This window comes from Lytechinus variegatus, chromosome 9 (assembly GCF_018143015.1).
Source record: "Lytechinus variegatus isolate NC3 chromosome 9, Lvar_3.0, whole genome shotgun sequence".
NCBI lineage: Eukaryota > Metazoa > Echinodermata > Echinoidea > Temnopleuroida > Toxopneustidae > Lytechinus > Lytechinus variegatus.
In genome coordinates, this window is record NC_054748.1 from 13,089,752 (window position 1) to 13,108,497 (window position 18,746).

Below are 18,746 nucleotides of genomic sequence, written 5' to 3' on the forward strand. Positions count from 1 at the left end.
GACATTCTACGCAATTAAGGTAATCATTTGGTAATCATTAACAGGATGTCATCTAACTAAACATTCGATGCGAGCGCGAAGCGCGAATCACCACAAAGGTCGAATTTGCCCCCCCCCTTCCTAGGTCGAACATTACTGATCGTATAATATTCAGATCAGTATCAAACATTAATTTGGCGACCCCCCTTCCTAAGTCGAACATCAATTTGGCGCCCCAGCACTTTTATTACTCCTCCCCCTTTCCCATTTTCTCTTCTCTCCTTTTCCCTTCTTCTTGTTTCCTTCTCTCTTTCTTTTCTCCCTTTTCTCTTTCTCTTCTTTCCCCCTCCTTTTTATCTCCCTTTTCTTTCCCTTTCTTTCCTCCCTCTTTATGGCGCCCCCTTTTCGCCTACCCGGGCCCCGAACCCCCCCTCCCTCCCGCCCAGAATACGCGCATGGGCATGGTGCGACACTTTGAAAACTTTCTGAAATGAAATGTCTAATGTAAAATATCATGATGGTATATCTCACTGCATAGTCCCCCTGCGGCCGCCGTGAGGGCGCCTTGCGGCCACCTTGCGTCTGCCGTAGTATTTGTCAAAAACCTACGGCCAGCGCAGGGTCGCCCTAGGGCGACCGTACGTCATGATTTCAAGGACATACGTCAGCCGCAGATTTCTTTTCTCCATAAATTAAAAAATACGCCGTGCGGCGACCGTAACATATGTGACCGCTAGAGTAAGTGGCCGTGGAAATTCTGAGGCGACCGTAGAATTGCTACTCGCCGTAGAAATTTTAGAATCTACGGCGGCCGTAGCAAATGTGACCATGGTATGAAGTAAGTGTATGTAAAAAACTGAGAAGGAATTTGAATCAATAACCTTTGACAAACTGTCCTAAAAATCAATCAAAATATATTATAAAGATTAAATTCCACACATATTGTGACCATTTTTATTGCACCAGAATCTACAGTTCAAGGGAAAAAAGAATAAAAGTAATCAATAAAATCCTTAAATTGATGACCTGAAACTCACCTTTTCCAATTGACACACTTAGAAACAGTATTTTTATTTGTATACTATATGCCTTCACCACTGCCAGACCAAGAATACTCATACCTAATTCTAATATCTCAATAACAAACTTTGACATTTGACCTTATGAACCCATAAGTAACTCAAATAAACCTCACATGTTGTGCATGTATAAAACTGAATTTAAGATAATTTATCGACGGTTCTTTAGTTACCATGAGAATAAGGTATTATATAATAACCTCTTTGACCTTTGACCTTATGAACCACCCAAAACAAAGACATTCTAATCAATCATTCTAGCTCCTACATGAGCCTAGTTCAACACTCAAATAGTTTACTGATTGTGAGAATAATATATGTTCAGGTATTCAACTACTGATCTAATGACTCCCAAATCTAATCAGATAATTGCTGCTCCCATACAGATACATTAATCAAGTTTGATGCTGAACCCTCAATTAGTTTTAGTTATAGCGAGAACAAGAAACTTTGACCTTTGTAACCTCAAGGCCCTAAAATCTATCAGATTGTCACTCATATACTTTGAATTTGAACCCTCGAACGGTAGGGGAAGGCGGGGTAAGGTGTGACACTTTTTGCATTTTGCATGTTAGAATTGATATGACCACTAATATTGTAGAAATAAGTACCTTGCCTTTAAATTTGATTCTTGGGAAATATTTTTCAACTATATATAACTTTCTACCCCCACATTTAAAGTCAATGTGACCTTTGAAAAAAACGATGTCAAATGGCTCAACTTGCCCCATATATGGGGTAAGTTGTGCCCCCCCCCCTGGGGTGAGCTGAGCCACAAAAACTATGTACAAAATCTATGCGGGAAGAACCAGCATGTAATTTTTTATTTTAAGTCTTTTCACTTGCTAATTTGCCGTAAATACTAACATCCTCTATAAGTAAAAGAACTGTCATGTGAATTTGCTCCTTTCTGCCTGCATATCAATGACTTTTTAAGGTTTGTTTTTCTTATCATACATTAACATAAGAATTACAATGGCTCAACTTGCCCCGTGTTGTTTGGCACAACTTACCCCATTCCGACCTTAATGCAATATTTTGACATCCACACATTTTTTATGCATCCGTCTTGTAAAAGACCATGACAAGAATGAGAATCTATACCTGGACTAACAATATTGTTCTTATTTCTTAATTATATTTCCAAAAGAACGACACGATACTAAATTGAAGACAAATATAAAGAATAGAACATAACATTTTAATAAACGGAACATGTTTCGAGGTGTCGCACCTCATCCTCAGCCTGAAAATTATTAACAGAGTCACTGGTATTTATACAGTTAGGATGTCAAGTAAAAATTTCAAGAATATCGTTACACAGGATTACAAGGTGTGAATTCAATGTTAAATGGAATGAAGTAAAAAAAATTACAAGTCTATGGAGTCATCAGATAGGGGTGGGTTAAATTAAATGGATAACATTATTTGGTAATTGTACACCTGTTGGTTTAGTTGAGGTTGTTTCCATTTGATGAAAAGCCCTTCTTTTATTTTTAGTTGAAAATCTGTTTGAGCAGTATCGAGAATTTTGAAACAGTGGGTATTGCATTCTAACAAGCATTGGGGTAGTCCAGGATAGGCCCCATAGGATATTGACCAAACCTTGTTTTTTTATATACAATATTTTTTGATGGTTTCTTGTCAATTCGAGGGTGCTGATTACGAATCTGAATGATGCCACTCGTGTAGCCTTGAGCATTTTCCGCAAATTGGCAAAATCCAATATGGCCGCCAAAATATGCAAATTACTCATGAAATTCATAAAATTGTCCGCACATTGGCTGTGAAATGCATGAAATTGTGTGGCAGGAGTGAAATACAATCTTAAAAAATAATTTTTGACAAGATATTTATCTTCCTGATATTCAAAATGGCCGCCATAGGCCATTGTATACACTATCATGTACAATATGAATAGGGGAAACTAATTTTCACAAAAATGAGCACTAAATTGCGAAAATTGCGATGTATGAACGAAGTAATATATGCAAATCATCATTACTAATGAGATATATTACTTATTATGTCAAATATGGGAACATTGCTGTATTTCGATATCTAAAATAGCCGCCACTGGCCCAAAGAGTATTATGTACAATGGCAATGGCCGGGGCCAAAAAAACGAGAAGATTGAGCATTAAAATGCATATCATTAAGATAAACGAGTGGAATACTGACTAAAAACATAGATGTAAATATGCCATTTATGTGGTAAATGCTGTATTTTGAAATTCAAAATGGCCGCCATAGCCCCTATCTTCATCATGTACAATGCGAGTAGAGAAACTAATTTTCACACGAGTAAGAAACATAAAGTGCATGTAATTGTGATCTATGAGTAAAATATTGTCTGACAACATGTTTTATAGCAAGACATATCATTTCTTTGTCATGCATGAGATAAATACTGTATTATGAAATTCAAAATGGCCCCTATAGGCCCTAACAGTATTATCTACAATCTGAATTGGGACATATAATTTTGTACGAATTTGGATTTGCTTGACTATGACATCCATGTAATCCTGTTGTATGAGTAAAACGTTGTTTGAAAACATTTTTTTAATCATCGCATTTCTTCTTTCATATAAGTGATAAATACTGCGCCATGGCGTTATGTTGTATGCCGCCCACTTGTGGCTAGGTTTTACAGTTTGCTGTAATCGTTAATCGGGGTATTCGCCCCTTCCGGCCGGCAGCTTGCGTTGCGTGAGTATGTTGAATAAATGCTTAAACATTATACCATTGTGACTGGTTGTCCATCTGTTAGATGTCTCTTAATAATGGCGTGGTGGCAGCTACGGAATTTCGTACTCACCATTGATTCATTTTGCGATGGACTTTATGCGTTTTCTTGCAGTCAGTCGGTCGATAATGCCAATGTCGTGATAGGTGGTTAATGTTTGCTCGCACTGCTGTAGTCCCATTTATAGCCCGTTCCGATGGCTTTTCCCCGTCCCTTTCCGAGGCGGAGGTCACAACCTCGTCTCCAGCATGCCCAAGATAAAGGGCGTTTCAATCAACAGTTATATTTTGATCATTCTTATATTGATGTTACTTATTGTAATCAAGAGTCAGAGTCAATTCAAATCAATGGAAGTGAGAGAAATGGATATGTGACTGAGAGTGATTTGAGTGTCAGTCTGGATGAGGATTTGTATGATTTTGATAGTCTAATGGGGTCTCCATATTATCAACCTCTTCCCCAGAAGGTAAGGGTAATGCATGCAACCATATCTAATCATTCCGGGTCAAGTAGATCTAGAGCTTGCAGCCCTGATATTTCTGATGTAGAGTTTGAGTCAATTCAAATCAACGGAAATGAGATACATGGTTATGTGACCGAGAGTGATTCAAGTATTGGTTATAATGATGATGATTTGTACGACGATTGTGATAATCCAATCGGGGATATATACCAACCTCACCCCCAGACAATAAGGGCAATGCACACTACCATATCTAGTTGTGTTAGTTCACATAGTCATAGATCTTCTAGTAGCGCGAATACTTTTTGCTCTAGTAAACCTGATTGTCATTGTGAAGGTGATGATAGAATTAGCCATATGTGTTGCCCCTTATGCCTTTCTGCTCATCGTTCTGATTTCCAACATCATATTAGCAATTGTCCGTTTCTGCCGGAGCATGAACAAAACATTATCACACGTGCTCGCCGGGTAATGTCGAAACGCTATTGTTCAGACCAATCACGTAGCTTGAGTACTTGTCATGATAGTCTTGATCATGATCTCATGTATTCTGAGTTTGTCTCTGACAGTGACTTATCGGATGATGACACTATTGAAGATTGTTACGATCTTGATAGTCCTTTAGGTTCAAGTGCAAACTTAACTGCTAGGGTTTCTTTGGAACCCCTGCCTGGTACTTTTGGTTGCTTCGAGGACCTACATGAGTTGAGCAGGTCACCACAGATTCAAGGAGAAGATTTCTGCAGTAATGCGAGTGGCTCATCAGGGTCAGATGTTGTCCACAACAGGGTTCGTGATCTTTCGCCACAGTCTCCAGTGGCCAGAGTCTCTGAGTTACCTAGTAAGGCTACATCTCCACATGTTGATGTTTTTCATGGCTCAAAGTGTGTCCGAATATACCTTGTTAGTGGTTCTTCAATGAATCTAATCTGTTCCTCACTTGTCAGAAAGCTTGGAGGTGTTATAGACACATCTTGTTCCGTTACACAAAATCTGTCCTTTCCTGGTAACATTGTTGGGAACACATCTCTCACTTTTACGAGAGAAGACCAGGTCTTTTTCTTTGAAGGCTTTGTTGTAGACTCCTCAGATGTAACAATACACGCTGGCATTCCGTTCATTGTACGTCACGATATCACCATCCGTCCTGCAAGACACTGTATCGTACTCGGTGATGGACCCTCGTATACCTATGGTCCCGAGCGTACCGCATGCACAGACAGTCAGAACTGTGTTCCACTCGTCTCTGCTAAGTTAGACAGATCGCCTCCGGTGCCGCTCAGCGTCCGCGCAAATATCTCATCTTGCTCGTTTGACAGCGAAAGATCTGCACCAACTCAATCCCTTGGTGCAGACAGCTTGTCCGTGGACCAGCCCATCCGACATCTTGACCCTGATGCTACATGTCAGCCCAGGCAGCTGGGACTAGCCTCTACTTCTAACCCACATGTATCCGGCACCATTCTTATTGATGTCAATGCCGATTGCAATAGTCCTGCTCATCTTGCTAACGAGCATTCACCAGACAGTTGCCAGCCTACCATAGACACTACTTACCAGCTCGCAGACAACTCGCCTAAACTCCACGTCGGTAGCTTTGCCACTCCCCTCCAGATTGGTGGGCCCTTCTCTCATCCCTACACCATCAAGGTTGAGGACCCTCCTGGTCGCCCTCCAGATTCTGCCAGTAGAGCTTTGTCCATCCCTCTCCGGCTGTTTGACCCACTTGCCCATCTTCCTTCGTCTGATGTTGGCCGGTGTCTTGATGAGAATTATCCAGCTACCAGATTAGTTGTTGACAAAGAGAATTTCAGAGCTGATGTTGGGGCCTCATTTTACTTCCTACTCAGTGGCCCTGATGACGTCCCACATACAGTGCAGGTTGAGGATCCTCCTGGCCCCCTGCCAGGTGCTCCCGGTAGACGAAACAGAGTGTGTACTATCTCCCAAAGTGATCCTCCTGGCCCCCCGCCAGGTGCTCCCGGTGGATTTGATGCTTTCTCCATTAGGGACGTTTTTGACTTCTTTTCTGTCAAGTCTGGTACATCTTGTCGTCATTTACATTTCTTGGCGTCACCCATCTCTGAAAAGCCGCCTATCTCAACGCTTCGTCTGGACAACTTCACTAGCTTGTTCTTGGGACTCCATTCGGGCCGCCCACCGGACATTAACTTTATGCCTCTGAGCTTGTGAGTCCTACCTTCACGTTTGGCCCTAACTGCTTTCCTTGACGACGATAGTATGAGCTTATAAAGAACTGCATTACTGGCTTGACATTTTTATTGCAGATGTTGACATCAGATGTACATCGATTGCATTACCTTATTTTGCCTTTTGTTTGTTGATGTTATTATGTAATAATTTTATACATTTTCATTATTAAAGTTTGTGCACTTATGCTTATGAGGCTAGGGAAGGTCAATTGTACGTTTGCCATTTATTTTTTCCCCTTTAGGTTGTGCGTTGATTTACTGCTGGTTTGGTGAGTGTTGTGTATGGTCTGACTTTCATGTATATGGTGATTGCGTCCCTAAATCTGTCATTTCGAACACAAGGCAAGGAGAGTGATATCGGGAATCATGCTTGTTATTTTTGTATGCTTTGTGTTTATGTGCATCTTTGTTTGTGCATTTTGTTATAGATGAGTGAACGTACAATCCTACATGCAGCAGAATGCCTTATGAAATACTCTATGTAGTTCATTTTGTTTTATTTATATTACTTTTTGCAGGATGAGATGTTATTTAATGTATTTTTTAATATCTCTTTGGATCGTTAGTTTTTTTAATTACATTTGCGGCTTCAGTGCCCTATACTGGATGTGTTGATTTGCCTCTTTGTCATACTTTTATTTACTTTTTGTGTGTTATATGTATAAATGAATCAAACTCAATTGTGTCTTCACCCATGTGCTGTTTTATTATCAGGTTGCTAAAAGTAGTTTGTTTTATATGTTGCAGGCTTGTACAGAACAGAGGATGGGTGTTATAAAAATCCTTCTTTTTGCTGCTTTGTATGCATGTATTTTGTGATGCAGGCTGTACGGGGTAGGAGATGGATAGTACCGAACTTACTCATTTGTTTTGATCTCGTTATATGCCATGTCCATGTATCAAATTTTATTTTTACATATGAATGGGGTGTATTTTTTTGGTTGAAAAATTAGAACTGATGATTTTAGTTCTTTATGCAGTATGTGTATTAATATATTGTGTTTTGTTGATTTTACTTTCATTTATATAAATGTTTGTTCATTGTATGTTACTTTCCGTCACTTATTGTTTGCATTATTGCACATACAGCTAAAGCCCTACATTGATTTTTGCGTATATAGCTAGATTTTGGAATGTAGCATATTTTGTGCATATTGATTTATTTTGATGGTTTGATTGTATTGCTCTTTACATTATTTTGCTTAGGATGACTATAAGTCATAGTGCTAAATGCAAAACATGTAATGCCCACTTGTCGCACAGGTGTATATTTAGTGCGATCACTACACTGTAGAATGCTATATTATGTACGTGATGCTTATGCAGTATGTCCTTACACCCTCGGGTTTGCTTGTACAATGTTTTTTTTTTTTTTGTGGGAACAGATAAGACAGACTGTGAGTTTGATATGGATACACAAGTATCTCAGATAGATGATTTTGTAGTTTGAGATAGGTGTTGTAGTTTAAGATCTTATATTTTCTATGTATTTGATTTTAGTGGTAACGCACTTTAATTAGCCTAGATCATATACATGTATTATGGGTTACTGTGAGGTACAGTTGTTACAAAGGTGCCTTCCCTTTTTGAAAAACATTTATTGAGCATATTTGTTGTTGACTAACATATTATTTACTGTTAGTTACAACTTCCATACACCAGTGTACTTACATGGTTTAGGATAATAACGTAGCAGATTGGATTGTTTTGCACCCCTTTTTATAAACATGTATTGAATTAGTTTTTGTTGCTTAGGGTCTTCTTGTTATATGAAAAAGGAAGGAAGGAAGAAAAAGTGGTTGCGCCATGGCGTTATGTTGTATGCCGCCCACTTGTGGCCTAGGTTTTACAGTTTGCTGTTATTGTTAATCGGGGTATTCGCCCCTTCCGGCCGGCAGCTTGCGTTGCGTGAGTATGTTGAATAAATGCTTAAACATTATACCATTGTGACTGGTTGTCCATCTGTTAGATGTCTCTTAATAATGGCGCTGTATTTTGACATTCAAAATAACCTCTACAAGCCCTAACTAAATCATGTAACATGCGAACAGGGAAACTAATTTTCACAAGAGTGAGAATCATAAAATGCATATAACTGTGATGTATGGGTAAAGATATTGTCTTAAACATTATTTCTAACTAAATACATCACATATGGGTCGTGGACATGGTGGAGGTAATAAATGGTGTACTTTGAAATCCAAAATGGCTGCCATAGGTCCTAAAAGTATTGTGTACATTGTAACATGGGACATATAATTTTGACAGAATTTGGCTTTGCTTGACTCTAAATATTGCATATAATTGTGAATTGTGATGTAAAGGTGAATAATTGTCTAAAACCATGGTTTCTAACTAGATATATCATAATGTTGTGTAATTAAGGTCATAAATGCTGCATTTTTAAATTGAAAATGGCCACCATAGGCACTTATCGTATAATATACATTTTGGGTTGAGACAAATCATGTTCACAAAAAGGGCATATGGCAGCCATTTTGAATGTTGAAATACAGTATTTATCACCTAAATTACATAAGATATGATATATTTTGTTATAAATAATGTTTTCAGACAACGTTCCACTCATACATCACCATTTGACCAAGCAAAGCCAAATTCTGTTCAAATGATTTGTTCCCATTCATATTGTGTATAATACCGTAAGGGACTGTAGCGGCCATTTTAACTTAAAAATAACCGTATTTATCACCTAACTGGTAGAATAAATGATATATCTTAATAAAAATTATGCTTTCAGACAATATTTTACTCATAGATCACTATTACGTGCATTTATGGTGCTCACTCCTGTGAATATTGGTTTCCCACTTTGCATTGTACATAATACGGTTAATGTCGATGGCGGCCATTTTGAAAGTCGAAATACAATATTTAACACAAACTTAAAACCTGAATGATATATTTCGTAAGAAAATAAGTTTTTAGACAGTATCCAATTAATTTATCACATATATATGCATTTTAGCGCTCACTCTTGTGATTTCTTTTCTCCCATTTCTCATTTCTGTATAATACTTTTAGGGCCTTTGGCAGCCATTTTGAATATCAGAATACAACATTCACCACATACATGGCATATTAGTAATATATTCCGTTAATAATTATGTTTATAGTCAGTATTCCAACTGTTTAATCTTCATAATAAGCATTTTAGTGATCACTCTTGAGATTTTTTTGGCCCCCATTGCCATTGTACGCAATACTGTTTGGGCCAGTGGCGGCTATTTTAGATATCAAAATACTGCAATTTTCCCATATATGACATTACAAATGCTATATCTCGTTAGTAATGGTGATTTGCATATATTACTTCGTTCATACATCGCGATTTTTTGCAGTTTAGTGCTCATTTTTGTGAAAATTAGTTTTCCCTATTCATATTGTACATGATAGTGTATACAATGGCCTATGGCGGCCATTTTGAATATCAGGAAAATATTTTTTTGTCAAAAATTATTTTTTAAGATTGTATTTCACTCCTGCCACACAATTTCACGCATTTCACAGCCAATGTGCGGACAATTTTATGATTTTCATGGGTAATTTGCATATTTTGGCGGCCATATTGGATTTTGCCAATTTGCGGAAAATGCTCAAGGTTACACGAGTGGCATCATTCAGATTCGTAATCAGCACCCTCGAATTGACAAGAAACCATCAAAAAATATTGTATATATAAAAAAACAAGGTTATGCCTCTTCTATCCTGGACTAGGGTGACGATTGCAAGTGTCTCCAGACATGGGAGTTCTTGTCCTTCCCCAGGTGTTCCTGTACTCGTGTCTTATAATGACGCTTGGTTTGACCAATATAGCGAGCTTTGCATCTCGCACATGTAAATTGATATATGACACGAGCACGAAGCTCTTGGGGAATGGAGTCTTTCACAGAAAGTAAAGAACTGAGCTTAAAAGATGAGAAAGAAAGAGAAATATGAAGATCTTGGCAATATTGTTTAACCATAATGTTGATTCTCTTTTCAAGTTCCTTTGATGCTTTACCAATATATGGTAACTTAAAAAATTTTGTAGTCTTTTTCTCCTGACCATTGTTTGGGTTTTGGATGTTTTGAATGTATTGGTTCAGTGACCTTTCGATCAACCAACCTGGGTAAATGTTTCTGTTCAACACTTCTTTCAAATTCTCGATACAAGTATCAAAGAGATGAGAGTGACTGCAAATTTTGTAAGCCCTATCTATCAGTGTTCTAATCAATCCGGTTTTGTATTTGTAACAAGTAAAGCTGAGAAAATTTGTATACAACCCAGTGCAATTCTTCTTATGAAAGACTGAAGTAGTATAAACATCTGTGCTATTGTTGATTAAAATATCTAAAAAGGGCAACTGTCCATGTTCTTCCTTTTCAACAGTGAAATTTATATTGGGATGCCTGGAGTTTAAATAGTCATGAAAGGTTTGAACCTCATCTTCATTGTTAAAAATACAAAACACATCGTCTACATATCTGCGATAGAATGGAACATTGGGTCCTTCAAACTCTTCCAACCATTTCTTTTCATGATGACCCATAAATAGGTTTGTCAGTGTAGGGGCAAGAGGAGAGCCCATAGCAACTCCATCAACCTGGTCATACATTTCACCATTGAATAGGAAATGGGTCTGTTTGGTAGCATATTTGAACAATTCAATCAGTTCATCTTTACTAAAACATACGTCATTGTTATACTTCAGAATAGTATCAGCAGCAACTTCAATAGTCTCATCTAAAGGAATATTTGTGAATAAACTAGTGACATCAAATGGCACTAGAAACTTTCCTTGTAGGTTCTTAGTTTTAAGCTCCTCTATAAAAGAAAATGAATCTTGCGTACAGAATTCATCAGGTATATGTGGTGTGATGAGTGATCCCAAATACTTAGCCAAATTATAATTGTACGTCCCAATAGATGATACTATAGGCCGAAAAGGTGGTACATCATTGTTATTGTTGATTTTATGTGTTTTCGGTAGCCCGTATATTCTTGCTGGTTTTGAACCTCCTGGGTATATATTATTGTAAGTGGAACCATCAAATGCTCCCTTTTTCTTAAGTTTGCATAGGAATCGTTGAAGAGAACGTTCCCTTGTCAAGGTGGGATCTTCATTAAGTTTGTTAAATTTACTTTTGTCACCAAGTAACAAAGATATAGCATTATTGTATACACTCCTATCTAAGATAACAACACCGTTCCCTTTGTCAGGTTTGAGAATAACAATCTGTTTATTGCTCCTTAGTTTCTTAAGTATCCTGAAATTATGTAAATCACTGTGTGAAGGTTGATAGCTGCTTACATATTCATTAGCTAGATATGATAATTCTACTTTCACTCTGGGGTCATTTTTGCGGTCAATCAACTTGTCATGAAAAGCTCGTTGAATTAGCTCAAAAGTTGTGAAGACATCTGCTTTGTTGATCCAAGACTTGGGGGGTTTGATTGAAAAGAACAATCCATTTTTCAGTAGATTAAGTTCTTCATCCCGTAGATTGGTGCTGGATAGATTCAAAACTGTGTCGTCTGGTGTGAATGGAAGTATTGTGTTTCTAGTTAAATTCTGTAGTTTCTTAGTGTGCCCTTCAATGACTGTAGCCTCGCATTTCGTGACATTTCTTATTACAGCTCGCCGAAGAATTTGCCAGTCAAAACCAGTCAAAATGTTCTGTAAGTGTTTCTCTTTTTCCTTTTTTTCCCGTTCCAATCTGTTCTTTCCGCGTTTTCGTTTTGAAATTTTTACTTGACATCCTAACTGTATAAATACCAGTGACTCTGTTAATAATTTTCAGGCTGAGGATGAGGTGCAACACCTCGAAACATGTTCCGTTTATTAAAATGTTATGTTCTATTCTTTATATTCGTCTTTAATTATATTTAAAGACGTGTGTGTGTAAAAAGCAATGATCTATTTCACACCCTTTTTTACTTTTTTGGCTGAAATTCCCTCTAAAAAAGTACTTTTTGCTTCAAAGTTGAAAAGAATGTGGTGGGGTCAAGGGTTATGTAATGGGTAATCAATACATGACACCACCATAATATCTGACTCATTCATTATTGGGCTGGGGGTGGTGGCTCAACTTGCCCCTATGCTCAACTTCCCCGCCTTCCCCTACTGAATCATCGAGGATCACAATAAATACAAACAATTTTTACATGATTAAAAACAAAATCAATAAGGCAGAATAACAGCAAAATGGTGCATTGATCAAAAGCGAAGTTCTTCCCCTACTGAACTTATTAGCAAGAACAAGATATTTTGGGGTATATAATTACATGTACCTCTGTGATCTCTGACCTCATGAACCCATAACCTCAATTTTAATCTCAATCTTAACATCATTTCAATCATCTCTACAATATGCACACATGAGCTGGGATTGAGGTTAAACCCTCAAACTATTACTCATTTACTGTAAGAACCCATTATCTACTCTATTGCCGATCCCACAGACTTGGAATGCCATCCCTCTTCCAATAAGAAATGCTTCCAGTATTCTTGGCTTCAAATCTTCCCTTAAGACAAAACCTGAACCACAATAATTAATTTCCCTTTTTATCTGGAATGATTGATTGTGGTTATCATAGCAAATGTTAAATTATTATTCATACATTGTACGTGCTATGGTACTTTTTGTTTCAGCACCGCTAAATATCAATTATTATTATTATCATTATTATTATCAGCTAAGTAATATGATGAAGGTATACCCTCAAACTGCCGCATCTGATACTTTCAGGTATATGGCCTCTTTGACCTTTGATTTTTTACAATGACACCAAAGAAGGAACAAGATCATTGTCACACCTTTATATACATACTTGGACTCAGTTTGAAGTTGTCAAACAGGCAAAGGAATCAAAATCAACATGTTGGAGTTTACCACAGGCATTTCATATAGTCTTAATCCAGTTCAAAGACTTTGGACATTTCTTATTTTAAGCACTATAACTAGGAAGAATTTCATGAAACAAATATCCTTTGATTTTGTTCTGAGCCAATCAGATGAAAGGATTTCAGGAGCTAATAACATTTTTCACTGAATGTTTGTTTGATGAAATCCCTGATCAAGATGATTTATATGATTGCCCTCAATAGGAGACGAAAAATGCACTTACCTTGACATGTACCATCATTCTCTAACTGGAACCCTTCAAAACAGGTGCAATTAAATCCAGGAACATCATTAACACACATCTGCTGACAGTTATGAGTACCAAGATCACATTCATTTATATCTGTAGACATAATAATAACCCCCCCAAAAAACATATTAGATTCGTTGAAAAAGATATCATCCTGTATTCTGAATTCTAATTTGGTTTAAACTATGGAATGAATGTGGCATGAAAGTAAGATTAGAGGTTCAGCACATTGACAAGGTTCCATGTCATTTGCCCCTGCAACAATTGCTCTGAGGGAAAATTGGCACGTTAATCCAAACATAATACTTAACCTTTAAAACTAAATAAATCCTAACCCTTAACTTGACATCCGTCTGAACCAAAAATTCTATTACAAACCTCACTCTAACCCTCTGAGATATTGAGACCAAAGTAAATGTTGCATATATACAGGCACTCAGTCTATGGTGATCAATGAAACATGAAAAAAGAAAACACAGTAGTTGGGACATTTTGGTGTTATACAACCTGGGTGAAGACATGGACCCAATTCTAATTCAAACCAGAATTAAGAGTATGGGTCCTTAATAGAAAAAGAATACTTTGGCCGATTCATTTGATGTTTTTGCGTTGGTAGTAAACATATTCTATTCCACTGTACTTGACATATTCTCCATTAATAGACCCTCTGTTCATAAACCTGATAAAATCAACCAAGGTTGGTGAAACATCGCGATGCGGAAATTTCTACTTAGGAATTATTCATCACTTCTAAGTAAATGAATCATAACTGATATTTTCAAGTTTACTGAATGAATCATAATACTCACAGATTTATTTATACTGAATATTTTGAGCATATAGAAACTGACTCTGTATTTTCAACCAATCTTTATTAGAAGCTATTTTATGTATTTTTTGGATTAAAAATGAAAGAAATCAATTGAAATCAACGAACCTTGACAGAACGTTCCATTCCCTTCATATCCATTTTCACATGAACAAATAAATGAGCCATCTGTATTCATGCATGCTGCATTGAGATCACAGCCAGGATCACCATTGCATTCATTGATATCTGTAAATAAGAATGAAATATGAACAATAAAACTTTTAATTAAGACTTCAAGAGGTAGCAAATTGATAAAATAAAAGTTTGTAAGTCAGTTAGTAGTCCAAAGAAGGTCTTAATTTGGGGATATTTTTAGTTTTAGTAGATCACCCCCACCCAGTCAAAATGAATGAATGTTGTTTTTTTTATTCATTAAATAACATGAATGCGTAAACCCTTAGACTGTTATATTACAGATTTCAAATAAAACTGTATGTTATTAGTTAAATTAAGCTATTTTGCATGGAAATTTATTTTAATTGGGTGTAAATTCTGTACGATTATTAAAAAAACCAAGATAAAAATCAATTTATTTCTCTATAACACACACTATATATATTGTTAGCATTTGGGAGTAAAATTATTCATTATTATGTTATATTTGAAAGCGTTTAAAGCATATTTACATGAAGTTCAAGCAAATGTATGCAAGGCAAGCTGGATGGGTAGGCTGTGACCAGCGATGCTTTAAAACACCACACGAACAAGCAAGAACAGTATTCTTGTTGCAAATGTCTTACATTATTTTTTTGCAAAAAGCAGAAAAAGAGGATATTCATGACCTCATCGTCAAATTATTCAGTGAAGTATTGAATTTACCTCTAACCAAAGGAGACATCAACAGAATCAATCGTGAGTTATTCAAGAAGAGAGAGTGAACGCTCCTACCCCACACCATCAAAGAAAAATTGTATCTTATCACACTCTCAAACTTGTTGTAAAGAGCCATAGAAAATTAACCAGATCACAAAAATGAATACAAGTGAATATGATACAACCAATGTACAACTTCTAAAAGAAACAAGAAACTGTCCTCAAGTAAAAAACTCCTGGACCAGCTCTGATTAAGACTGACAGAGGAAAGGAAAAGCAGAGCATTTTGAGTGTTTATGGTCTCTGGACAGTTAGGTGAACCATTCATCTTTGGAACAGTATCTTTATTAATTTTCTTAATCTTCCTGACTGTATCAAATTTCAACTTTGGTGAATATTCCCATACTGTATGTTGTTTTTTTTATAATATATGCATTTTCCTGTTACAGCAATATAACACATGGTACTTCATTGTTATTGTCACTCTGTAACTTGTTTCTTCAAAATGCTGTGTAGTTTTAGAAAACACTTGCAGCAGTATACTCATTATTATCTTGCCATCTTTTGCTATGATGATGTCAAATAGATTACCTTTCGAATATGTAACCCCCAATGAATTTATATACTAGTAAACATTTAAACAAGGAAAATCTCTCAATTGTTCACATGAACTGTCTGAGAAATAAGAAAAATTTTGATTCGCTAAATATGTATCTTGACTTTCATTTTCCATGTCTACTTGGATTACCCCCTCTGCTTGAAACTAAAAAACTCTTCTCAAAACATGCACATCATCCCTCCTTAGCAAATGTCCATACCATCTAGACCCCATTAAGTGATTTTACATGGTAATGATTACAAAATTTTTAAAAAAGTTTACCAAATCACTCTGAAACTATCCCACCACAACCCATCTTTATCTTACAGTTTAATAGAAAATTTAATATCATTGCTATGCTTTATAATCTGTAAAAGCTCATCACCAACAATTGAACAAGATATATTACAACCTGAGATTATCTTATGCCAATTGAAATTCCTTTGCCTTTATATGGTAAAGTCATGTCACGTTCGATGGTCTGACAGTTGGCAGTGCAGGGTATTAAAAAGGATGAATTTCTCGTATCAAGAGTGCTTTCCCCCTTGAAGAAGTCTCTATTGCATGTATTTCAAGAGCTTTTTTGCAGTCAGAAAATAATACCCAACGTCCCCAAGAAATAAAAAAGTTCTGGTCATTTGAAATAGGCTTGTATTTCCATAATTTCATTAGTTAAACATGTTTTCACTGGTTTCCCACAGAAGCTATCGCATGGTGAACACAAGATTTAATGCATGGCTGATCGTCAACAAAACAGAGTGTCAAGTGAGTTTGAACGCTAGCCTGGAGAACCTCTTCATTTTATAAAATTACAGAAATTCAAGCCTTATTTCAAATGACCAGAACATTGTTATTTCTTGACCATTTTCTGTAATTGAGGTATCAAATTAAAGAGCAGAAATTGAACTTTTCAGAAATGTGGTTTTCTTTTTGAAACCCAGATACCCCCCGCCAAATGAGTTTTCGGTATCCTTTCTTCAAATTGTTTTTGCTCACTCATGCGTGAATGAGAAATCACCCTAGGTAATATCAGATGAAAGAGGAGATTCTAAGCTTTAAATTGGTAGGTCATTTGTTTATTTTATTTATGATTAAGTTGTGATAAATGATCGCTAAATCTCGGTTTTGTTTTTTGTGGGACGCACTGTATATACAGAAGGAATTTATTTTCTTACCTTCACAATCAATCCCTTGTGCATCAAAGGCATAGCCATCTAAGCACCGACAAACAAACGATCCATTCGTGTTGAGACATTGATCCATCGAGGTGCAGTTATCTAGTCCAGTAGCACACTCATCGATGTCTATCAATTAAAAAGAAGTGAGTTAAAGTACTTCTACAGAAGGAGAATGCACAGATCAAACTGGTGTAAACATTAAAAGTGATGGACTTGTTTAGAGGTAAACAAAGCATGTTGGAATTACAATACACAGAGCTGCCAACCTGAACAAGTACATGTACATTTCAGTATTTTTAAAGCTGAAAATCAGTATTTTGGTGAGGAAATCAGTATTTAAAAAAAATACCATAGGCAGCACATAAAACTGAAACTTTAGAAATCAATATTTTGCACGAAACCATCAGTATTATTCTCATTTTCAGTACTAAATATGGAAAACCCGTACTACTTGGCAACTCTGAATAGAAGATCACAAAAATAATTTATTAATGATGATACAGGAGTTCATGGGTGGTTTGAAAATGTAGTACATGCAGTGATTGGTGTCAGAGCCACAATCCTTCACAAACACACTGATATAAAAGGACTGGCGAGACTTGATATCTTTCACAACATATTTATGTAATATTTATATGAAGTTGTAACATATTCATATACACATAAAAGTGTACTCTAGTAACATGCATGCCAAGTCCAATAAATTGACCATGCAAGTGTTTGTATGTATATAACATACATGTCAAGGAATAATACATTACAATAAATTATCTCTTTTTTCTGTGTTGATGACCTTACAGTGTGATTATATTTCCACCTACGATTTCAGTATTTAACAGAGTAAGGTTTAGGTATATAAACCAAATCTAGATTAACAGTGATACAGAGACAACTGACCATGATTTTAAAGACTTCTTCATGAAGCTATAGTTTGCTGTATTACCTTATCTTTAAACTTACCAAAGCATTCCCTTCCATTTCCGATATAGCCATCATTACAGATGCAAACATAGCTGCCTGGGTTGTCCATACACATTGCATCATTACTACAATCATCCATGTTATTAGAGCACTCATTAATGTTATCACAGAAGGTTCCATTCCCAGTCCATCCATCATCACATGTACATGAAAAGCCTCCTACTTCATTAGTACAGCTCGCTTCTATGGCACAGTCATTGGCAAGTGGGTCCAGACACTCATTTACATCTTAGAATTATACATAAAAAAACAAGTCAGAAAGTCCTTTGGAAGCGCATAGGAACATTATGACATAATGTAATATGCGCTTTACAAGAACTGCGTTATTATTATTGTCAGATGATGTTAAGATAATAGAAATGCATGAAAATCAATATTTTTGTGTATGTAGATTTGGCATATAATTCTGAGGTAAACCTATACATGAAAGGTTTGACCTGCAGGCCAATCAACCTGTAAACTTACAAAATAGGAGTGATTCATTAAAAAAATAGGAGTAGTAGAATATTTCCCATTGATGACTGTACATAATATCTGGATAAAAAAGGAGTTTTCTTTCCCTATATTAAGCATTTCCAAAAAAAGGAGTAACTCTTTTTAAATAGCATATAGTTGGCAGGCCTGCTACTGTCACAATTGGCTTAAAATGTAGTTACTGTATTA

General features: G+C 36.4%; 1 protein-coding gene across 1 annotated transcript in view; it reads right to left on the reverse strand.

Annotated features, from left to right (window-relative positions):
- The window catches only part of LOC121421815 (fibrillin-1-like), a 130,374-nt gene that overhangs the window by 88,184 nt on the left and 23,444 nt on the right, over window positions 1-18,746 (reverse strand). Inside the window, exons 16-19 of the mRNA XM_041616614.1 lie at window positions 18,063-18,311; window positions 17,100-17,228; window positions 14,580-14,699; window positions 13,616-13,735 (exon numbers count right to left, since the gene is read on the reverse strand). Coding sequence (XP_041472548.1) covers window positions 13,616-13,735; window positions 14,580-14,699; window positions 17,100-17,228; window positions 18,063-18,311 — 618 coding nt within the window. The remainder of the gene's footprint in view (window positions 1-13,615; window positions 13,736-14,579; window positions 14,700-17,099; window positions 17,229-18,062; window positions 18,312-18,746) is intronic.